This window comes from Mixophyes fleayi, chromosome 9 (assembly GCF_038048845.1).
Source record: "Mixophyes fleayi isolate aMixFle1 chromosome 9, aMixFle1.hap1, whole genome shotgun sequence".
In the NCBI taxonomy this organism is placed as follows: Eukaryota; Metazoa; Chordata; class Amphibia; order Anura; family Limnodynastidae; genus Mixophyes; species Mixophyes fleayi.
In genome coordinates, this window is record NC_134410.1 from 76,844,132 (window position 1) to 76,868,780 (window position 24,649).

The 24,649-nt window shown below is 46.5% G+C and overlaps 1 protein-coding gene and 1 long non-coding RNA gene across 3 annotated transcripts in view; both read left to right on the plus strand.

The window, feature by feature from the left end:
- The first annotated feature begins 308 nt into the window (after nucleotides 1-308).
- LOC142100759 (uncharacterized) overlaps nucleotides 309-24,649 on the plus strand; it is a 36,286-nt gene continuing 11,945 nt past the window's right edge. Inside the window, exons 1-2 of one of the 2 annotated variants that reach the window (XR_012678896.1) lie at nucleotides 309-853; nucleotides 22,602-22,838. This is a non-coding gene — a long non-coding RNA (uncharacterized LOC142100759). Of the gene's footprint in view, nucleotides 854-18,773; nucleotides 20,671-22,601; nucleotides 22,839-24,649 lie in introns of those variants that run through there. The other variant, XR_012678897.1, reaches the window with a different exon arrangement.
- Nucleotides 9,040-16,499, plus strand: LOC142101636 (uncharacterized). Its single transcript, XM_075186042.1, has 2 exons — nucleotides 9,040-11,211; nucleotides 16,329-16,499. Exon 1 carries the CDS (start codon nucleotides 9,957-9,959, stop codon nucleotides 10,872-10,874), a length of 918 nt encoding a protein of 305 aa, XP_075042143.1. The 5' UTR covers nucleotides 9,040-9,956; the 3' UTR covers nucleotides 10,875-11,211; nucleotides 16,329-16,499.

A 24,649-nucleotide genomic window follows, 5' to 3' on the forward strand; every position in this document is an offset into this window, starting at 1 on the left:
TCAGTCCTTTACACTCGTCAGTGTTATGATAAAATCCTTTAAAGGATATGTGCACATATCATTACTTGCGTGAGCACTCACAGATGCGGACCGACGCTATATCTTGATTGTAGTGAATAAAATTCCATAGTGTAGAAACACTGTGCTCTGGAATGCAGTAATAATCCCTGGATGAATTCGTTCTTTAGCCAGCCCTCTCGTAGTCTCAGACTCTGAAAACCGCAACTTCTATATGGTGCTCACTTCCTGGTCTTTTGGAACGCATTATTATTATTCCAACTTCCATACTTCTTGTTTCAACAGTAGTGATTCTCGCACACTCGTCTCTATTAATACCAGCAACCTTACACAGATGCACAGTGGACAGAAATGTGCTGCCTGCTCTCCGTTGGAGCCCAGCTTGTAACCTCTGGACCACGGAGATGCCTGCTGAATACTACCTATACTGCTGAATGCTACCTATACTCCTACCTATTTTGCTCCTACCTGATGCCGGACCTCCACGCTCCACGCTGCCGGTTACATCGCCCGCCATCTACCTCCATGACTACTGCTTCCCGCTTCCTGCCTTCCCGCCTCCTCGTCGGTACCACTGTACATTACAGCCGACCAGTGTTGAAAAAGTGCTGGTAGTCTGTTAGTGCAGCCGATCGTCTGGATACTTCGCCTTTTGTCTGGACCACCACGATTGCTGCTTCCGCCTCCACGCCATGGACCCATGCTGCTCCGCCACCAGTCTTCCGCCTGCTGTTCCTCCTGTTCCGTGGCTGATGCCCTCCTGCTTCTCCGGACAGACGCTGCACTCATCTGGTCCCGCTGTTCCCTCCAGTGGTCGCTGAGCTCTCTGACTAAGGTGAGCCTGCCATCCCCTCCTCGGCATCCTTAGCGCCCTGCCACCACTGGCCGCGGTTTCTGCCTACTCCTCTCCACCGGACCCCTGCCCGCTGTGGGTATTTTAGTTAGCCCTTGGGTCCCTTGTGTGTCCCTCTCCCTCCTGCTGCCTCTCCATGTTGGCGCCCCTGTGCCAGCCCCCTGTGACCTCCATGGCTCTCCTGCACAGCCCTCCATCTCAGGCTGCCTCAGGATTCTAGGGCTCCTCTCCACCGGACCCCGCCTGATGCGGGTATTCTAGTTAGCCCTCTCCCGCCTGCTGCCTCTCCACGTTGGTGCCCCGGTACCGGCTCCCTGTAGCCTCTGTGGCTCCTCTGCACAGCCCTCCATCTTAGGCTGCCTCTGGATCCCCAGGGCTGTCCCACCAGTCTCACCCAAACTCTGACCCCAGGACCCACCTGCCCTTTTGCCTTCGGGGACTGAACTCTGATCTAAAGGTTCTCGACCCTCTGGAACCCTGGGACCGTCTCGACCCTATGGAACTCTGCTCCCTCCTCATCACTGGACCCCTCGGACTACTCCATCTCCTGTGCCTACCTCCTAATTGCTGGACCCCTTTTGGACTACTCCTGCGATTACCTAGTATCCTCCTGGACTCCCCGTTCCTGAGTTAACCTTCAATCTCTCTCGGTTTGGGCTCTCTGTAGCCCCATCTCAACTTACCACCATTTCAATTTGTTTACTTTAACTTAATTGAATTTATCTATTCCACCTTTACTTTATTTTACTGTTCTCCACCACACATTGTTTTGTTTGATTGTTATTTTATTCTCCTCCACTTTCATTGTCCGCTCTGCCTTGCCCCTGCTCTTCCCCACCTTGTATCGTTCATATTGTTTTGATTCTGCCCTCCCGTTTCACTCTGTCCCTCTATCCTGTACAGTCCCACTTCAGTATTTCTCGGCTCAGTCAGTACTTATTTGACTAGGCTCAGTTTTCTCCTCCTACCTCTGCTGCCCGTCTCTCTCACTCCTCTCTCCCATCTCTCACTATGCAACCCCGCTCCTTTCCCATACACTTCCTCTCCCCAGGCCACCTCCACCAGTCCCTCTCTCACAGTCCCATCCCTCCCTCTTGCTCCATCAACCTCTCCCACAGCCTCCTTCACCGGTCCAACTCTCACCCCTCCCCTAGCATCCCCAACAATCTTATCTACATCTCCCCCCTTCCTTCCCTCCCTTTCTCCTGCGCCCTCTGGAACTCAAGGTCCATCCGTAACAAACTGACCTCCATCCACGACCTCTTCATCTCCAACTCTCTTAACCTTCTTGCCATCACTGAAACCTGGCTCACTCCCTCTGACACCACCTCACCCGCTGCGCTATCCTATAGAGGCCTCTCCTTCACCCACTCCACCAGACCGGACAATCGTCCAGGAGGTGGCGTGGGCCTCCTCCTGTCCCCCTGCTGTACTTTTCAGGTCATTCCCACTTTACACTCCCTCTCTTTCGGCTCCTTTGCAGTTCACTCCATCCGTCTCTTCTCCCCTGTCCACCTCCGTGTCTCCGTCATCTACCGCCCCCCAGGGCCTACCTCCCTTTTCCTGGACAACTTCGCTGCCTGGCTCCCCCACTACCTTTCCTCCGACCTTCCCTCCATTATACTCGGTGACTTCAACATCCCCATTGACAGCTGCTTGGACCCTGCCACCATCAAACTTCTCTCCCTCTCCTCCTCCTTTGGCCTCACCCAGTTGACCTCCTCTCCCACCCACCATCTTGGTCACTCCCTCGACCTTGTCTTCTTTCATCTCTGTGATCTCTCTGATTTCTCCTACTCTCCCTTCCCACTCTCAGAACACAATCTCCTCTCTTTCACTCTGTCCTCCTCCCCTGCTCCTCCACCGCCCAAAGCCACCCTCACCAGATGTAACCTTGAAGCGATCAATCCCATCTCTTTCTCTTCCTCTCTTGACTCTCTCCTTTCCCCCTTCCCTACCTGGCCTGCCCTGACCAGGCCTCCTGTCTCTACAACCATTCCCTCACTACTCCCCTGGACGCTGTCGCCCCTGCCTCTCCCATCCGCCGACGCCGTCTTATTCCCCAACCATGGCACTCCAAACTCACCCGCTTCCTCCAAAGGTGCTCTCGCACTGCGGAACACCTCTGGAGGAAATCTCGTTCCCTGGCCGACTTCCTTCACTTTCAATTTATCCTCTCCTCATTCTGCTCTGCCCTCTCCCTTGCTAAGCAAACCTTCTTTAAGTCCCTCATTTCCTCTCAGTCCTCCAATCCACGCCGTCTTTTTGCCACCTTTAACTCCCTCCTTTCTCCGCCCCCCCCCCCCCTCCGGTCCCACCTTCCCTCTCCGCTAATGACTTTGCCTCTTTTTTCTCTTCCAAAATCGAAACCATCAGACTTAACATCTCCTCCTCTAACACCTCTCACGCTGCCCTTATCGCTCCACCCCCCTGTAACAACCAACTCTGGTGCTCCTTCTGCCCCACATCGGGGCGAAGAAGTTCGCTCCCTTATTCTTTCCTCTCCACCCTTCACCTGCCTTCTTGATCCCATCCCCTCTAACCTCCTTCGCTCTCTCTCTTCCACTGCCTGGCACACCTCTTTAACCTATCACTCTCCACTGGTGTTTTTCCCTCCTCATTCAAACACGCTCTTATCTCTCCTATCCTCAAAAAACCCAATCTTGACCCCACCTCCGTCGCCAATTACCGCCCCATCTCACTTCTCCCCCATGTCTCCAAGCTACTGGAGCGGTTAGTCTGCAGTCATCTCACCAGATACCTCTCTGACAACTCCCTCCTCGACCCTCTCCAATCTGGTTACCGCCCCCTCCACTCCACTGAAACTGCCCTGGCCAAAGTCACCAATGACCTCCTAACAGCCAAATCCAGGGGTCACTTCTCCTTACTCATCCTCCTTGACATTTCCGCTGCCTTTCACAACGTAGACCACCCCCTCCTTCTGCAAACTCTTCTCTCTCTCGGCCTCTCTAGTTCCGTACACGCCTGGTTCTGCTCTTACCTCGCCAACCGCACCTTCTCTGTCTCCATGTCTGGCTCCTCCTCCACCCCCTCCCGGTTGGAGTCCCCCAGGGCTTTGTCCTTGGACCCCTTCTCTTTTCGCTCCGAACTTCCTCCCTCGGAGCGCTCATCTCCTCCTTTGGTCTTCAGTACCACCTTTATGCTGACGACATTCAACTCTACATCTCTTCTCCTGATCTCTCCTCTACCCTCCTCTCTCGTGTATCTGACTGCCTCTCTGCCATCACCTCCTGGATGTCCTCACGCTTTCTCAAAATTAACATCTCTAAAACTGAACTCATTGTTTTTCCTCCCTCCAGACTCCCTTCCCACCACAATCTATCGTTGTTAATAACACAACCATTTCCTCTGTCACCCAAATCCGGTGCCTGGGTGTCACCCACGACTCTTCTCTCCCTTTTGCCCTTTCATGCACTCATCATCTCCCGCCTTGACTACTGCAAACTTCTCCTCACTGGCCTCCCCCTCTCCCATCTTGCCCCCCTCCGCTCTGTACTCAATGCGGCTGCCCGACTCATCTTTCTCTCACGGCGCTCCTCCTGTGCCTCCCCTCTCTAGCATGCCTTACACTGGCTCCCTTTCCCCTACAGAATCCTCTTCAAACTCCTTACCACCACCTACAAAGCTCTCTCCCAGTCTACTGCCCCTTGTATCTCTAAACTCCTCACCATTCACACTCCCACCCGCTCCCTACGCTCGGCAAATGACAGTTGCCTCTGCTCCACTCTAATTACCTCTTCCCACTCCAGAATCCAAGACTTCTCTCGTGCTGCCCCCCTGCAATGGAATGACCTCCCTCGCTCCATCCGTCTCGCTCCCAATCTGTGCTGCTTCAAACGAGCACTCAAAACTCATCTGTTCCTCAAAGCCTACCAACCTTCCACCTTGCCCCTCATCTCCTCCGCTCGTTCTCCCCTCTCTCCTCTGGTCCCCTCTGTCTCCCCCTTGCATCACCGCCTCCCTATCGTGCCTGTTTCATCCACCCTCCTTTAGGATGTAAGCTCGAATGAGCAGGGCCCCTCTCCCCTCCTGTCTCCATACCAGTTCTTCTGCTCCGTGTTTACTCCATTTGTCAGCCTGGAGCCTCTGAAGTTTTGGTACTTTGTGTTTACTGTTCTGTACTGTTCCACCCTGTATGGTTTACTGTTTTTACTATGTACGGCGCTGCGGATACCTTGTGGTGCCTAACAAATAAAAGATAATAATAATAATACCAGTTCTTATAATGTTTACATGTGATATGCTCGTCTGCTTGTAGTATGTAAGCTCCCATTCACCTCCAACACATTTCAACTATACAGGCTTCCTCAGGGATTGGGAAAACCGTTTGTAGGCTGGTCTGATATATAGTCGGTAGCTTGTGACGTCAGTTAAGGTAAACGCCCACGTTTTACAATTTGATACGCCAACTGACAGCACTATTCAATATATCTGTATAATAATACATTGCTATAGGCTCCAAACTCAATTAAAAGTAGATCATTATATATGGAATAGGATAATATCATATAATATACTTGGATAGTGTGTTAATATAAACCCAAAATATGATGTGCTTCTGTCTGCTGATGTTACTGCTTATCTAAAAAACTCCCCAGATCAAAATCTAAACTCAATCCTTTTGGTGTCGGAGTGGAAAGTTCAAATATCCATTTTGCTTCCGCTCTGGATATTTTAGTCAATAAATCCCCTTCTCTCCATGGTTTTTGGATCTTTTTTATACCCATAAACTTTAGACTTGAAGGGTCTGCATTATGTCTCTTAGCGTAATGATCTGATACACTGTGTGTTTCTACCCGCTTACGGATGTTTCTGCAGTATTCACTTAGCCTCACTTTTAGACTCCTAATAGTGTGGCCAACATACTGTAGGCCGCACGGACACTCTATGAGATATATCACCCCCGTAGTGTCACACATGATTTTATCTTTCACGGGACATATTTTTTCATTTGAATTTGACCTGAATTCCTCTGTTGGTTTAGTACCTATGGCAATGATAGAACCCTGACCTATTTTCATTTAACCATGTCCCTTCCTTTGTAGTTTCTTTTATCGGAATTGCAATCTGCACTAAATCATTCTTTATATTCTGACATTTCCTATAAACTACTGTTGGTTTCTCCTGTATCAACCATTCCAATTTATCATATTTTAATAGAATGGGTCAATGTTTTTCTACAATTTTCTTCAATTTAGTAGGATAGTCACTATATTGGGTGATAAATCTCACTTGCTTTAGATTATTATTATTATTATTATCTTTGACTTATAAGGCGCCAGAAAGGGTCCGCAGCTTCGTACATTACATATACAGAAAACAGAACCAAGACACAACATGATACAAAAATATATACAAACACAGGTGACAGGGTAAAGCAAATCACCCTCACCTTTAAAGCTGTTAGTCAATTTTCCCCTCCCTACATCTCCAATCTCATCTCTACCTACACTCCTACCCGCCCCCTCCGCTCTGCTCGTGACCGCCGCCTCACTACTTCACTGATCACCTCCTCTCACTCTCGTCTTCAGGACTTTGCCCGGGCTGCTCCCCTGATGTGGAACGATCTTCCACGTTCCATCAGGTTAGCATCTATCTCAAAGGCTTCAAGTGTGTCCTTAAGACTCATTTCTTTATTCAGGTCTATCTGTCCTCCTCCTAACTTCCTTGTCCTGGCTCTCTCCCCCAATTAGTAGCACCCTTTTTGTGTCTCCCCCCTCCTTTTAGGATGTAAGCTCTTATGAGCAGGGCTTTCTTTCCTTGTGTGCTCCTTCTACTGTTCCTTCACCCTCTGTACCTCTTGGCCTGCTTCGCTAGCCCAGTTTTCCCTGTTTTCTTAAGCCTTGGCCTTCTTTTCGCTGATTTCTACCATCCCTTTCACTATCTGTCCCAGAGTTAATCTGAGGAGTTTAAATTTAATTCTGTAGGGTATGGGGAGCCAATGTAGTGACTGTTGGAGGGAGACAGCAGATACAGAGCGGTGGGAGAGAAAAATGAGACGGGCAGCAGCATTGAGGATATACTTAAGAGGGTCAAGGCGAGAATCAGGTAGGTCAGAGAGAAGGAGGTTACAGTAGTCAAGGCGAGAGATAACAAGCGAGTGAACAAGGTTTTCGTGGCTTCCGTGGTAAGAAAGGGACGTATCTTAAATATATTCCAAAGGTGGAAGTAGCAGGATTTTGAGAGGGACAGAATGTGAGGCTTGAATGAGAGGGAGGAATCAAGGATGACCCCAAGGCATCGGACTTGAGGGACAGAAGCAAGGGTAGTGTTATTAACAGAAATAGAGAGGGGGGGTGGGAGAGCCCTAGGAGGGGGAAAGACTATAAGCTTGGTCTTGGAAATATTGATTTTAAGGAAGCGTTGGGACATCCAAGATGAGATGGCCGAGAGACAGGAGGAGACACGAGACAGATGGGAAGGGGAGAGGTCAGGGGATGAAAGATAAATTTGGGTATCATCAGCATATCGGTGGTACTGAAGGCCAAAGGAGCAGATGAGGACACCAAGGGAAGAGGTGTAGAGGGAGAAAAGCATGGGGCCAAGAACGGAGAGTAGATTATTCTTTATACCCTTCTCCCTGTGACATGGCAAGAGTTCTTGTCTATCAAGCTTATGTCTGAATATTCAGCTTTTTCACTGCTGATGTGGGCTGTGAATTCTAAATTTAATGTATTATAATTTATGTATGCCACAAATCTTTCTACTTCTTCCCTATTTCTTGGCCAAATACATATCACGTTGTTTATATATCTCTTCCATTCTACAATATGACGACTGTATGGGTTGTTATGCCAGATTCTGTCCTTCTCCCACAGGTCTACGAATAAATTTGCATACCCTGATGCAAAACGTTTCCCCATAGCCATCCCACGTTTTTGTCTATAATGTTTACCTTTAAACCAGAAGCAATTATCCTAATATGAACATAATTCCTTCTAAAATAAATTGAACTTGACGACTGTCCAATGTAGACTCTTCCTGAAGTGTCATTTCTATGTACTCACAAACCTTCCAATGATCAATCACGGTATAAGGGGATGTGATGTTACAAGTTATAATGAAATTCCCTTCCTCCCATTCAATATCCTAAAGCATGGTAAGACATTGCGTCGTGTCTTTGAGATAACTCCTCTGTTTTATCACAAGTGGTTGTAAAAATTTATCGATGTATTCTGATAAATTGGCCGTTACTGAACCAATTCCCGACATAATGGGTCTACCAGGCGTATTAATCAGATTCTTATGAATTTTAGGTAAAAAGTAAAAAACTGGAATTCTTGGTTATTTTGTGTTTAGGTATTCATATTCATCTTTAGTTAAAATTCCCGGTTCTAAACCAGAATCTAGAATTCCTTTTAATTCCTTTTTGTATTGTTCAGTTGGATCTCCCTTCAAAATTTCACATGTATCCTGATCATTAAGTAATCTGTAAGCTTCCTTAAAATACTGAGATTTATCCATATGTACCGTTCCTCCCCCTTTATCAGACGTTTTATCACCAATTCTTCATTCTCCTTTAATTGGCATAGACCTTCTTGTTCTAATTTGTTTAAATTAAGCTTTCTCTTTCTCTTTTTAAATCTGTATGTATGAATGGATTCTCTGGAAGTTGCTTATATTGCAATTAACAATCATTTACAGTCATTTACAGTGTATTCTCTAATGACCTCTTCACAACTGCCACCACACATCTGAAATGGTTTGAGAAAATCGCTGAAGCATGTAAAGTGTGGAATTCCAAATCTTTACTACCTGTTGCTGTATATTGTTAGAGTACAACTAATAAACTAGGAATTTAGCGCTCAAGATAAGGGACACATATACCGAGAAAGAAAGGGCAATTGAATATATCAAACTCGAACATTTGCTTACGATATTATAATTGAAATAATTAAAAAAACGTACCAATATAGGATTAATGATACGAATAAGACATTTAGATAATTGTATGTAAATTACACCCTTATAAAAGATCATATGTGCAGAATGTAGTTATATGGTAAATATCTCACTCTACCACTGCTCAAGCGATCTGTAAAAGATCATATGTGCAGATTGTAGTTATATGGTAAATATCTCATTTTACCACTGCTCAAGCTATCTGTAAAAGATCATATGTGCAGATTGTAGTTATATGGTAAATATCTCATTCTACCACTGCTCAAGCTATCTGTAAAAGATCATATGTGCAGATTGTAGTTATATGGTAAATATCTCATTCTACCACTGCTCAAGCTATCTGTAAAAGATCATATGTGCAGATTGTAGTTATATGGTATGGTTACCCTCTATTTGTTTGTTTACGAATTTTATTACTTTGCTTGTAGTGTGTGATTAGTGGGGGTTAACTCATGAAAATGGTGACATGGCTATTTGAACCTATTTAAACAGCAGTGTTAGGCTGTTTAAGCCTATAGGCTGTTAGCTAGTGAAGATTCTTCTAAGTGTATTAACTAGTACAGTTAGAGATATACAAGAGATGAACAGGAGGGGAACATTCTACCTGCAAACACTGCTACATGAGGACAACATTCAACAATCAGCCCTGAGCTCTGATATACTTCACCACCTGGATTGTTAACTGCCTGGACTCTCCCTGCTGAACTGTTTCTCACACTTATTCAGGCCTGCTGCAGTATTATCACTTGGTGATTCGTCTTATGGTGCTTGGATTCCCACTTTAAACCACACTGCTGCTCAACTTAGAATGAACTTTGAACTGGCTCTCTCTTGTCTTGTGGACTTGTATAACCAGCTCAGTGCACCTTGTATTATGCCATATGTTATACTATTGCCTTCCAATCATGCCTAATGTCACTGTCTCATTTAACTGTTTTTTCTAAACACACCCATCTGGTATCTCTGCTGTCCTTTCTGCTTCTTTTTCCCTGACTCATACTTTACATCTCTTCTCCCTCTTTTCTCTCTTTCTACCTTTGCATTCTTTCATTTTGCTCACCTCTTGTGCTCTCACCATTTCCTCACTCTACTTGTAAGCCCTTACCATTCTTGATTTCTGAATTCTTTCTACTGTCTATTCCACACCTTCTCTAGCGTTATCATGATTTACTCCTCTCTCACTTCTCTCCTCTCCCTCTATCTCCCTGCTTCCCATATTCAACCTTTCCATATTCTTCCTCCTCCTCACTCCCCCCTCTCACTTCCCATCCCCCTCCCTATTTCACTCCTCTCTTCTCTTCTGTGCCTCTGGGCCCCTGATCTAACATGCTGCCCTCTCTTCTATATTCTCCTCTCTCCTCCCTTTCCCCACTCACACCATTTCCCTCTTGTCCCCTTCGCTGCTCTTCTCTCAGCGTCAGTCTGCTCCTACCTACCACCTCCCTCTCTTTCCCCCCAGCTAATCTTCTCCCTCAGGTCACTCCTACCTTCTGCCTCTCCCACTCATAAACCCCCTTATCTGCCCCATCTCCACTCCTCCCCTACCTCATGCTCCCCTGCCCCTCGTCTCCTGTCTGCTGACAAATCCCCTCTTATTTCTGCGTCTCGTCCAATTCAAACCCTCTCTTCCTGTCATTCCCCTCGCTCCTTATCATACTCACCCTTGCAGACGAGCAACCCCAATAATCTCATCCACATCTCTTCTCTTCCCTCCCTTCCACTATCCTGTGGTCTCTGGAATGCCAGATCAGTCTGTAACAAATTGACCTCTATCCATGATCTCTTTATCTCTAGATCCTTCAACCTGCTTGCCATCCCTGAAACCTGGCTATCCCCTGAGGACACTACCTCTCCAGCTGCTCTCTCTTTCGGGGGCTGTCCTTCTCCCACACACCCAGACCTGGGGAGCGGCAAGGTGGTGGCGTTGGCATACTTCTCTCCTCCTGCTGTTCTTTTCGGGTTCTTCCCCCTGAACCCTCCCTCTCTTTTTCCTCCTACACTCTATCCGCCTATTCCACCCAGTCCACCTTCGTATTGCTGTTATCTACCATCCTGCTGGTCCTGTCTCCCAATTTCTTGATCACTTTGCCACCTGGCTCCCTCACTTTCTCTCCTCTGACCTTCCCTCCCTCATCTTGGGGGACTTTAATATCCCTATAGACAATCCCTCAGACCCTGCTGCCTCCAAACTTCTCTCCATCTTATCCTCCCTTGGTCTCTCTCAATGTACCTCCTCTCCCTCCCACCGCAGTGGCCACTCCCTAGATCTGGTTTTTTCACACCTCGGTACTGTCTCTGACCTCATTAATTCACCTTTTCCTCTCTCAGGCCACCATCTCCTCTCTTTTAGCATCTCTCCACCCCTCTCATCATCCCCGTCCCCCAATGTTACTCTCACCAGGCGTAATATTGACACAGTTGATCCTACCAGTTTGTCCTCCTCCCTGGGCTCGCTCCTCTCCCCCATCACCACTCTTTCTTGCTCCGATAAGGCTGTCTCCTTTTACAATCGCACTCTTTCCGCTGCACTTGACTCTGTCGCCCCAGCTGTCACCGTCAAGCTTCGCCGGTCCTTGCTGCAACCGTGGCACACTAAACTTACCCGTTATCTTCAAAAAAGCTCCCACAGTGCAGAACGGCTGTGGAGAAAGTCACGCACTCATGCTGACTTCCTCCCCTTCAAGTTCATGCTTGCCTCTTATAGTTCAGCCCTATCCCTCTCTAAACAATCTTTCTTTAAAGCTCTCATTTCTTCACAATTCTCCAACCCCCGTTGGCTTTTTGCCACCTTCAACTCCCTCCTCTCCCCTCCCCCTCTCCCACTCCCACCCATGCTCTCTGCTGTCGACTTTGCTACCCACTTCACCTCCAAGATTGAGTCTATACGTCATGACATCTCCCAGCAGTCCCTTCTTACCCCACCCTCTCCCCTCTCCATGCCCATTCTGTCCCCCTTCTCACCCTCCTCTGGTGCTGCTATCTCCTTTCTCCCCTCCCCTCCTGCTAGCTCACCCTCCTTCTCTTCCTTCACTCCGGTATCTGCAGATGAAGTCCATACCCTTCTCTCTTCCTCTCTCCCCTCCACTTGCACACAGGACCCAATCCCCTACCACCTCCTCCGCTCCCTCTCTCTCGAAGCCTGCTCCCACCTTGCACACCTCCTCAACCTCTCCCTCTCCTCTGGAATCTTCCCCTCCTCGTTTAAACATGCTCTTGTCTCCCCATACTCAAGAAACCGTCCCTTTAATCCGCTTCTCTCTCTAATTACCGCCCTATTTGGCTTCTTCCTTTTGCCTCCAAACTCCTTGAATGGGTTGTCTATAACCGTCTCACCTCTTTTCTTTCCTCTCACTCACTCCTTGACCCGCTCCAATCTGGTTTTCGCCCCCTCCACTCCACTGAAATTGCCCTCACTAAGGTCACTAATGACCTTCTCCTTGCTAAATCCAATAGACACTACTCCCTTCTTATCCTTCTTGACCTCTCTGCTGCCTTTGATACCGTTGACCACGCACTCCTTTTGCAAACTCTCAAATCTATAGGCCTATGTAACATTGTCCTCTCCTGGTTTTCCTCTTACATCCCCAACTGCTCCTTCTCAGTCTCTACCCATGATTCTACATCCCCCCTCTTCCCCTACCTGTTGGTGTTCCTCAAGGCTCCATTCTTGGCCCCCTGCTTTTCTCCCTCTACACCTCCTCCCTTGGTGTCCTCATCAGCTCCTTTGGCCTCCAGTACCACCTCTATGCTGATGATACCCAAATTTATCTTTCATCCCCTGACCTCTCCCCTTCCCTTCTGTCTCGTGTCTCCTCCTGTCTCTCGGCCATCTAATCTTGGATGTCCCAACGCTTGATTACATTGAATTTACAATTCACAGCCCAAATCAGCAGTGAAAAAACTGAATATTTAGACTTAGAGATCTTTGTGGAAAATGGGAGACTTGAAATAAGAACTTACTTGAAAAAGGTAGATTGCAAAAATCACATACTTGCTACAAGCAATCACCATAGTAATTGGATACGAAATATTCCAAGCGGGAAATTTCTGTGAGTAAGGAGGAATTGCTTTAAAGATTCAGACTATGTAATACAAGCAGGACAAATGCAAGAGAGATTTTTGGAACGGGAATATAATCCCGAGACTGTGAATGCACAGTTTGAGAAAGCACATAAGCTTGATAGACAAGAACTCTTGCCATGTCACAGGGAGAAGGGTATAAAGAATGATATACTCTCCGTTCTTGGCCCCATGCTTTTCTCCCTCTACACCTCTTCCCTTGGTGTCCTCATCTGCCTCCAGTACCACCACAATGCTGATGATACCCAAATTTATCTTTCATCCCTTGACCTCTCCCCTTCCCTTTTGTCTCGTGTCTCCTCCTGTCTCTCGGCCATCTCATCTTGGATGTCCCAACGCTTCCTTAAACTCAATATTTCCAAGACCAAGCTTATAGTCTTCCCCCCTGCCAGGACTCTCCCACCTCCCCCCTCTCTATGTCTGTTAATAACACTACACTTGTTTCTGTCACCCAAGTCCGATGCCTTGGGGTCATCCTTGATTCCTCCCTCTCATTCAAGCCTCACATTCTGTCCCTCTCAAAATCCTGCTACTTCCACCTTCGGAATATATCTAATATACGTCCCTTTCTTACCACGGAAGCTACGAAAACCCTTGTTCACTCGCATGTTATCTCTCGCCTTGACTACTGTAACCTTCTTCTCTCTGGCCTACCTGATTCTCGCCTTGATCCTCTTAAGTCTATCCTCAATGCTGCTGCCCGCCTCATTTTTCTCTCCCGCCGCTCTGTATCTGCAGTCTCCCTCCAAAAGTCACTACATTGGCTCCCCATACCCTACAGAATTAAATTTAAACTCCTCACCCTCACTTTTAAAGCTCTTAGTCAATCTTTCCTCCCTACATCTCCAATCTCATCTCTACCTACACTCCTACCCGCCCCCTCCGCTCTGCCTGTGACCGCCGCCTCACTACTTCACTGATGAACTCCTCTCACTCTCGTCTTCAGGACTTTGCCCAGGCTGCTCTCCTGCTGTGGAATGATCTTCCACGTTCCATCAGGTTAGCATTTACTCTCAAAGGCTTCAAGCGTGCCCTTAAGACTCATTTCTTTATTCAAGTCTATCAGTTTCCTCCTAACTTCCTTGTCCTGGCTCTCTTCCCCAGTTAGTACCACCCTTTTTGTGTCTCCCCCCTTTAGGATGTAAGCTGTCATGAGCAGGCCCCTCTTTCCTTGTGTGCTCCTTCTACTGCTCATTCACCCTCTGTACCTCTTGGATTGCTTCGCTAGCCCTGTTTTCTTAAGCTTTGGCCTTCTTCTCGCTGATTTCTACCATCCCTTTCACTTTCTGTCAGATATAATCTGATTTACTTTACTCGGTCACCTGTGTTTGTATTAATTTTTGTATATTTGTTGTGTTTTGGTTCTGTTTTCTGTATATGTAATGTACGGCGCTGCAGACCCTTTGTGGTGCCTTATAAGTCAAAGATAATAATAATAATAATAATAATAATAAATATAGACAGAATAATGATAAATCAACAGGCTGGTCTCACTAATTAGGGAGATAAACTGCGGCCTGATAAAATTTGATCTGACTCTAATTGACACAGTGGGGTAAATGTATCAAAGTGCGATTTTGCAACTCCAGCGATTTTCTCGGGAGAGTTGAAACTCGCCGATGTATGAAGCTGAGATTTCATACAAAATCGCCAGAGTTCTGCTTCTGTCAAAATCGCTACTTGCAAAATCGCCAGAGATCAAACTCACCACTGTTTGCCACTGCAGCTATACAGCTCTCAAATGTATGAAGCTGCGAGTTAGCAAACTCAGGAGAGTTTGCTTCTAAACACGCCAGATACAACACGCTGCTTGATAGCAGCGTGTTGTAGAAACACATCACTGTTACACTGCCGTGGCAGTGTTAAAATGTTAAAGAATAGATAAAAGTTGAAAAAAAAAAAAGCGTGAGGTCCCCCCACTATTCATGCTTAACCCTAGTGCTGCCTGACTAGTGCTGGTCCCATGAAAATCGAGGAAAAATTTTGCGTGGGGTCCCCTCGATTTTCACTTTACCAGCACTAGGCAAACCAGCCAGGGTTGGCGGCACTATAGCAGAGGGACGTGCGGCAGGGGTCCCCCTGCCATAATGACTAACCAACCCTAGACTGTTCAGCGCTGGGCTGGATTCCCTAGGGAGTGGGGTCCGCCAAAAAAAACGAGTGGGCCTCCCCCTAGAAAGAACCAGCCCAGTGCTGATAGCACTAGGGCTCTTCCTACTACCCCTGGGCTGTGGGATGTAGGGTAATACGGCGATAAAGTATAAAAAAAACAAACGGACGCTATTTGTCGTGATTTAAACACGCTGGCAAACTCGCACTTTGATATATTTACCCCAGTGTGTTTAGTGTTAGCATGTAAAATAAATATTAGAGTCCAGAAAAACAAACTGATTAGATATATAAGCATCCCACAGCTCGATTGTTTGCAAATAGTACATATGCTATTATCTTAACAAGCGGTACATTCAACTCCATATTGTTCGCAATAATTATGCCAGTCAATGAGTAAAACTTATGGGTCTTGGTTCCCCTCCACTTCTATTACCTTTATGGTCAGGCCTATTTTGTGGGGGTTAGTAAGCGGGTTAGTATTCACATATTACCATCCGATCACTACTGTGTTAGTACATAAGAGAGAAGGATATGGTAATATGGTTTTGGTCCACTAAATAAATACTTCAGATGTCACTGGTACCGCCCCTCACACAACTGCTTGCAGATTGAAACACTTGGGGGTAAATGTATGAAAGTCCGATTTCTGCAGCTTTAATTTAAAGCGGCGATGGCTTGTAAAGGCAAACTTGCCTTTACAAGCCATCGCCGCTTTAAATTTTCACTGCAAAGTCGCCGATTTCCGGCGACTTGCAGAAATCGGACTTTCATACATTTACCCCTTTGGGGTTTTAAAAGCAAGAAATCTATTTGTTTTTTGGGTTGTGTTGCTCAGAGTCATACAGCAATCTGCTTTTTCTCCACTAGATTGTTCTACTATACTATATATATACCAGTGGTTCCCAAACTATCTTAGGTTCTCCATACTTTTTTCAAGGCACCTCTAAGCAAAATGGTTACTGAGTAATCCCATTTTTTAAGTAGTTGGGTCAAAATAACATAATAAGTATTTAGGTCCCATCACCATTACACTGTGCCCCATCATAATCACATGTGACCCTTCATAATCACATGTGACCCTTCATAATAACACTGTGCCCCTTCACGATCACACGTGCCCCTTCTTCGGTTTCCCTTGTAATACACTGCCCCTTTAATTCTCCGTTCATTTTCTTACCTTTTACTTGCCATTCTTTCTTCTTTTTTCTGTTTTCTTCTTTTTCTCTTCTGTGGTCTTTTCTTCTGGCTCCTCTCTGTGTCGCTCCTTACTGAAAATGTCAGGCTTGATGATGTCACGCCTGAAAGTCAGTACAAATGGAGCGAGGAGGGGAGCAGGGAAGAGGGAGGAGGGTGCCATGCACCGTACTGGTGAGTATTTATTTTTTATTTATTTTTCTGGCCGATGGACAGGCAGAGGGGAGCGCTTGGCGCCGTCTCTTGCTTACCCTGCTTATCGCCGACCCCTGGGATTTGGGAAGAACTGATATATAGTACAATATACTATTATAACAACCAGTAGCCACTGCCAGGGGCAAAGTCAAGATTTATTGGGGGGTAGGGGGGTAAATGCCATGCTGCCATAGTGTCTACTTCACACTGTACTAATTATTAAGAGTGAGCTGCTTGCATCTAACAATAGTACACACAGCTTAACCTTAATGAGCAGTACAGTGGGAAGCGGGACATACCTCCCAGCTATGGTTGCAGTCAGGACAAAGTCCTGACTGAGCAGGGCATCACCCAAAATTGGAACTGCCCCACTAGTATTAAGACAGTTGGCTGACTGTGCTGATCTCTCCTTTCTTGAAACTTCCACTACTCATTACTGCCCATGTCTTAAGCTGAGTTGGTGCTTGTCTGGATCCTGGAATGTTTGTTCCCTGTTTGGAAAAAGGTTTAGCAACATAATGTAACACCCCTTTCCCTAGCACTCTGAAAGTGGTGGTGAAATGTCATCTCTCGCCTCTTCAGTGCCTCCACCAAAATCTTCTACAAAGTATGGTGGGATGCAGACTGTAACTGAGTCCACCAGGGGTTGACTCAGGAAGCCATTTGTACTCGACCACACTAACCCTTTCAATAATAATGGGCCACACACTGTGGTTACAAACAATCAACTGGGTGTTTATTTTGGGGAAAATAAATGGGTAAGATAGATTTAAATAGGGGAGATTCTGGACTGAGTAAGACTAGGTACACACTGGAGAATTTTCTGACCAATCTGTTATCTACAATGATTGTTCCTATGACTGAAAGTCCAACCGCTCATGCGATTCATGCATACACACTACACATGATTCACCTTCAGATTTTTGCTCTTCATCAGGTCTATAGTCGTTTAGAGATTGACAGCACAATATGCATTCAATCATACCCGGCACACTGATTAACCGCCTTGTTATAGCTATCCATATGTCATAAGGAATTTTGCTAGCTTCTGTGACTGTGAAGTGAAATATTCAGTCTCAGAACGAGCAAACAAATGATTCCATCTACAGAACTCTCTACATTTAGTTACCAGGACATGTTCATTGCCTCATTGGCTGAAAAGACTATGAGGCAATGAACTTTAAATTGCGGGTTTGAAAAAGTGGAGATGTTGCCTATAGATAGCAATCTGATTCTTGCTGCCATTTTGTAGAATGTACTAAATAAATGTTAAATCTGATTGGTTGCTATAGCAACATCTCCAATTTTTCAAACCCGCAGTTTAGTAAATATAGCTCCATGACTTTGTAGACTCTATGGAGATCGTGAACATGAGGGCATACAGACTTCATGATTGGAAGGTGATTGAAACAAGATTATTAAACAGTACCACTAGCCAAATGAAACACCAGTCGGCACTTTGGAATGACTGTCGTTCATTGTGTAAGTATACACACAAACGCGACATGTGGCAGAGCAGTCGATTATCGGGTGATTGGCCCGATAATTGGCTGAAAAACCTCCGGTTTGTACCTAGCTTAAGTGGGGCAAAGGGGAAGGTAACAGTATGGTGAACAGTAATGACAAACAGACAGGATGGCCACCACACATGCATTTACTGGCTCCCAATCTCTCCCACAACTCACTAGCACACAGTGTGAAAAATATAAAGCAACAATTATTTAAATCAGTAATCACAGTCCTGGCAACATTAAATAATTTGAAAGTTTAAATAGTTAACATTGGTGCACTTGTAGATGCGTTGGTAACCTGGGCGCTTAAATTGGGTAGCTTTAGGTGCATTTGATCTCTGATGCTTGAAATGTCTCTATATCTTTGTATCTTTGACAGGTAATACAATCTCTGATATATGTACAGATTAATGTTAGGAGGACTAACCTGTGAAAGTAGCGGTACAGGACCTGTTTCATTAAGAAAAGGAAAGCAAAGAAAAGAAGTAACTTTGCACCTTGGCAAAACCATGTTCCATTGGAGGGGGGAGTAAATTTCAAATCTAGGGAGAGATTTATAGTTGGGGTAGGGCATGTCCTAGATCAAATCTACATTTCAGTGTAGAAAATAAAGCTATCAAGTATCAAGAACTCATTGTCTTTCCTCCGCCCAGACTCCCATCCCACGATGACCTCTCTATTGTCGTCAACAACACCACCATCTCCTCTGTCACCCAACTTCGCTGCCTGGGCGCCACCCTCGACTCCTCTCTCTTTTGCCCCTCACATTCATTCCCTTGCCCAAGTCTGTCGCTTCCAACTACGCAACATCGCCCGCATCCGTCCTTTTCGCTCTCAGGATGCCACCAAAACTATCATCCACGTGTGTCTGGTCTGTTTACCCTCCCTTAGGATGTAAGCTCGTATGAGCAGGGCCCCCTCCCCTCCTGTCTCCATACCTGTTCTTCCGCTCCGTCTTTACTGCATATGACTAGCCAGAGTTTCTGAAGTATTGGTACTTTTTGTTCATTGTTCTGTATGGTTTCACCCTGTATAGTCTACTGTTAGTACTGTGTGCGGCGCTGCGGATACCTTGTGGCGCCTAACAAATAAATGATAATAATAATAATAATAATAATAGTTTGTGCTATATGAAAAAGCAGCTAGTATTTTCCTTATGTATAAAATAATAAACTAATTTGCACCCCTTGCATTGTAACATGGTTTTGTCCAGGATAAAATGAACTTCTTTTTTGCTTTGCTCTCCTTAATGAATCATGCCTTTTCTTAATGCAGCAATAATGGAATCACAGAGTTTGGTGTGTTGTTGCTTATTTTTCTCCCTCTGGATGAAGATGAAGGGTCTCAGCCACTATTGGGCTGTGGATTACCGGTAAGACTGATCTTGCTAGCTGTCCCTCTATGCTAACATGCAATTCACTAATCGCAGGAGTCTGCCTCTCCACACATAGGCTTACTATGCTGTGCAATCTCCCTCAGGCTGCGTGACAGCTGAATTTCTGCAGGTATTCAGCTAGAAACACTTCTCTGCAACGCTAAACTCAGCAACACTTTTAATAGCTCTGATGTCTCACTGTTTGCTGGCACAAGCTGTCTTTCCAGCAAACTCTCCTCTCTCACCTCTTTCCTTCCCCTGTAGCTGCCACACATGTTTCTGGCTATTAGCATCTCTCACTGCCTGTTTTATCTTTCCTTCCTATCTTTCTTTCTAGCTCTGCTTCACTGCAGGGGCTGACCTTTGCTTCACCCCGTGTTTCCATGGCAACATGTTGTCCTGTTTACATAGCACTACACAGCCTTGCTACAATAAAAGTTGTGAAGTCTAGCAGTGAGTGAACCATTTAGGTCTCACTTCCCCCTCAACCAGACTCAATATTAAATAATTTGCATCTGCGTTTAATAATTAGGCCTAACTACCTGAAACCAATGCTGATATTAAATGAATAGCATTCACAATTAATAAATAGACCTATTCCATTTCTGCCACCTCTGATATTAATTAGCATTTCATTTATTAGATCCATTACCCCCAATTAACACCAACATTAAATTAATAGACCTACCCCTCCCAACATGCCTCTACTTTAAATTTACCCCTGAACGGCCCCAATTTTAAATAATTAGTATACCCATTTAATAATTAAACATATTTCCATGCAAAATGCCAAAATATTCAAAAATTGGGATTCAAAGCTTAAAAATAGCCCTCCTTCTCCCTAAACTCAGCCCCACATAAAATTAATAGCCAACAAACCACCCTAGCATTAATTAAATAATGCCAAAACACCACCTTAAATTAATACTTATTGCTATGACCCACTATTAAATTATATTGTCCCATTCATCAAATAAATTGACAACTATAAATATATTAATATTTCCCTCTCACTATTAAATTATTAACACCCACCATCGCAATAAAATTAATACCCAGCCTCCACCCCTACTACAGTAAGAGCCCTCCCCCACACACTTACTTTCTACCATCTGGCTCTATGGCTTTCAGAGGCAGACTCTTTTGTCTGCCTCTCTTTATTTCCTTACTGTCAGCACAAAATATTAGCAGACTGATCTCTTAATAAACTATAGTAAAATCACAACTATTCCAATATAAATAACCTTTTTAACCCTGTCCTACCATCTCCAAGCGATTTTCTTAGCACAGAATTGCAGCCAACCTCCTATCCACATGCTTTCACTTCTAAAATGATGTCTGGGACAAAGGATACTGCACGGCCGCATGACCAGTGAGAGGAGAGGAGAGCGATAATGTTAAGCTCTGAGGTGAGACACTATAATCTAGATCCTCCCCAATGCTGCCTCTCTATTATTGTGTAACATGCAGTGCTTGTGAGTCAGAAGCAGAGTGATTGAGAGATTCACATCTGAGTAGTGAGGTCTATGTTCTGGCAGAGCAGTACATTAAACATGTGCTCCTGACTGCTGTCCTTTGTTTTAATTACATGTAAAGATGTGCAAACATACTAACATGTACAACTTTCTGTGGTAAGCTTTGTAAGTATATTTTGTTGCCATTTTTACTAGTGGTGACATTGCTGATTTAAAGGCTTGTATTCACCTAAGTCTGGTTACAGGCTCTCATTTACTATAAAAGAAGTGTGGCCATCAGACTAAACGTAGTTAAAATCATGCGGGTGAGTGACTGGCTAAATCACCTATTATCTGTGGACCCCAAAGAGTGTCAGCCAATAGGAGCAGGAAGGGGATGGGACTTGTACACAGTTATAAGTCAGTGCAGACAGGATAAGGTTCTTCCTGCTTCCTGACTCCGTGGAGTCAGGCTAAGTAGAGGACTAGGAGCTGTGCAGTATTTTGTAATATTGAATACTCTTTCTGTTGTTTTCTTGTTTTGTTTACAGGTTCCTATTCTGTGTGTCTACCCTCAGTCTTTTTTTTCCCCCTTTCTGATTCTGCCCGTCTTTTCTCCCCCCCTCCTCCTTCTCCTTTTCCCTCTTCGTTTCCTTGGGTCTCCGTGCCTCCTCCTCATCCTACCCGCCCCTCCATCCGCTCTTTGTTTCTTTCCCCTTAGGTTTTCCTTACCTTTGAGCGCCGTCATGTCGCGGCCGAGCCTGGTGCGTAGTGCACCGGCTAGGTATAGAGAGTTGGGTGGTGTGGGTAGTTCGTTCCCAGCCCCTTCAGCTTCCCTTGGTGCGCAGGCACGGTCCTTCCATGGTAGCGGTGTGGCCGCTAGGGGGACCCGCAGCGCGTCTCCCTCCCCCTTTTCTCGAGACATCTCAGTAAGTAGGGGGCGGCGGGCTGGGAGTGTCTCGGCTGGATCTGCTTTGGCTACATCTGCAGGGACAGCGGGTAAGGGAGCTGCTATAGCGGGGGGGCGGGTGGGAGCACGCAGATAGAGGTCGGGCTGAGGGCCTCTCCTCCCTAGGAGCTAGTGCGGTCTATCTCGCAGGTCCCGGCGGGGGGGGCATTTTTAGGGCATGGGAAACATCAGCCCAGAGAGATCCTTCAGCAGTCGGGGGGCAGAGGGTGGTATCCCCTATAGAGGGTTGAGGCCAGTTATATGGGACCCCCTAGTGCCAGAGGAGGGGGGTTTGCGGCAGAGGGGTGGCGTTAACCCGGAAGGGAGGGGGGTGGGATTGGCAGGACCCAGGCTGTTTTACGCCCCAGGGAGTAGAAGCGGTTGTGGGGTAGGGGAGGCAGGGGGCGTTAGTGCTTATGGGCAGAGTAGCTCGGTGGTACCTGCATCCGGAGGAGGGGTAAGTATTGGCCTGGGCAGATATCCAGCACCCCTGTTGTTGGCTAAGGGGCTAGCACGCGGGCTCATTTGCAGGATGGGTGGCCATGGCTCATGGGTTCCAGCCCTCCATTTCAGGGCAGGGGAGACCATGGGCCGATGTTGGGGGATCGCAGGCTGGGATCAGCATGACGGTCGGGGGGGGCATGGAATTTACCCTATCCCCCCACAGGGGAGGTTCGTCGTTCGTCTCTGAGTGCCTCGTTTGGAGCTGCCCCTCCTTATCCTACCCCGTCGGGTGTTTATACGCATTCGTATCCGGTCCCTTTCATAGAGGGTGAAGGTCGTAGTTCAGAGCCAGGGATTGCCATGCCGTTTAGACCCCCCCTCCCAGGCTTCGTCGGGGCTTGGCAGTGGCAAACAGAGGGTGTGGCGGTGGGTGCAGGAATCCCTAGGGGTGATATGCAGGTTGCCTCTGTTTCTAACGTGCCTCTGTTTGCAGATACGTAAGTGCAGATGGAAAGGTCACCAGCACAGGCATCGCATTCGGTCATGATCGGACCAGGATCCGAGGGCCGAACAGACGTCCCAGCAGAGTGTCGGGTGTTACCAGCAACTGTTTCCGCGGGAGTTTTGAGGGGACGGGAGCCACAGCAGTCGGGGGCCACGGAAGCTTCATCGGGCCCGGTACCTTCGGGGATGTCTGGAGCAGGGCAACAGGCAGAGGCGAGCACAGACGGTGAGTTATTGGTTGGTAGTCTGTCACACGAGCGTACACATAGCCCGCCAATGTCTTTCACTGACGAGAATTGCCCCTCTTCATTGGGGGAGGGTCAGCGGAAGTTGATCAAGATTCTCAACACACACTTTAGCAGATCTAGATCTCAAGGGGATAGAAGAGGAGCAACAACGAAGTTGGCAGCAAATAGAGCCCCCATGGTTCAGTGTTAGAACTCCGCTCTTTTAGCAGGTATGCGCTCTAGCATTAGGGATAGGATTAAGAAGGACTGGTTTGTGAAAATGTTTGAGCTTACAAAATCAGCAAAGAAAGAGTTGGACGCGGCCTGTGCAAAGGGGGCACTTATGGCCAAATTGGATATTGAATCAGCATTCAGGCTGCTTCCCCTTCACCCAGACTCATTTCACTACATGGCATTTAAGATCAAGGACAAATATTACATCGACAGATGCCTTCCCATGGGGTGTATCTCTGAAGTGCTTTCTTTGAATCCTTTAGCTCTTTTCTACACTGGGCGATTCAGGTGGGCCCAGGGCACGAGGGCATTGCTCACTATCTGGATGATTTTCTGTTTGTAGGTCCGGCTAGTTCCACATTGTGCTCGGATACGCTGTACTCGGCGCAAGCACTTTTCTCGGTTATGGGGGTACCTATAGCCAAAGATAAGACGGAGGGCCCAACAACTTGCTTGTCGTTCCTAGGGATAGAAATAAATTCGGTCGCAGGCTGTTGTCGTTTGCCAGTGGATAAAATAGCTAAAATGGAGAGTTTGATATACAACACTCTGGCCTTTCCCTCTCGTACGCTTAGGCAGGTTCAAGCTTTGCTAGGATCTTTAAATTTTGCATGTAGGGTCATACCCATCGGTAGAGTTTTTTGCAGGAAATTACAGTTGGCCACAACGGGTAAGAACAGGCCTCACGCATTAATTAAGTTGAGTGACGAGATAAGGGAGGATTTGGCAGTCTGGGTAACATTCTTCAAGAAATTTAATGGTTCCTGGATTTGGCCTTCCCCGCCTGTTTCCGTGTTAGAGTTAGCTCTGTTTACTGACGCCGCAGGTGCTAGAGGATTCGGTGCTTTATTTCAGGGACAATGGAACGCTTCCCCGTGGCCTCAGTCTTGGTTTGAGAGTGGTCTGACAAAGAATTTATTGGTTCTAGAGCTTTTTCCCATCATCGTGTCTCTGGAGTTGTGGGCCCCTCAGCTTAGTGGGCGCAATGTGTCCTTTTGTTGCGATAATTTGGGTGTGGTTCAGGCAATAAACCGTCAGAGCGCTTCCTCTAAACCGGCAGAAAATCTGTTGCGCGTTCTGGTGCTTCGTTGCTTGGATTGCGACATAAATTTTCGCGCCAAACATGTTCCAGGTATAGACAATTGTATAGCAGACTCTCTTTCCCGATTTGAGTGGGAGCGTTTTAGGCCTCTTGCGCCTCTTGCTGACCCCGTGAGTACAGCCTATCCATCTTATGTTTGGCAGATGGTCGGGCCGGCTTAAGATTCTTGGCAGATGCTTCTCTAGCTCCGTCCACATGGAAGGCCTATCGGTCAGCTTGGAAACGATGGGAAAGCTTTCTGCTGTCCGGTTCCGCTCGTGCCCCGGGGGACTCTCACGGTATTGACGATTTTATGTGGGGTGTTATCAGGAATGGATTAGTAAAGCATCAATGACTGCTACACTAGCAGGTATATCATTTATGGCTAGATTACAATGTCTCCCGAACCCCACTAAATCGTTCCTCATTAGCAAGGCTTTAAAGGGGTGGTCAAGGAATCACCCCGCCCCTAAAGATAATAGAAGGCCTATAGAT

Excerpts from the sequence above, each read along its gene's own strand:
- LOC142101636 (XM_075186042.1), top strand. The coding sequence starts at position 9,957 with ATGATTTACTCCTCTCTCACTTCTCTCCTCTCCCTCTATCTCCCTGCT.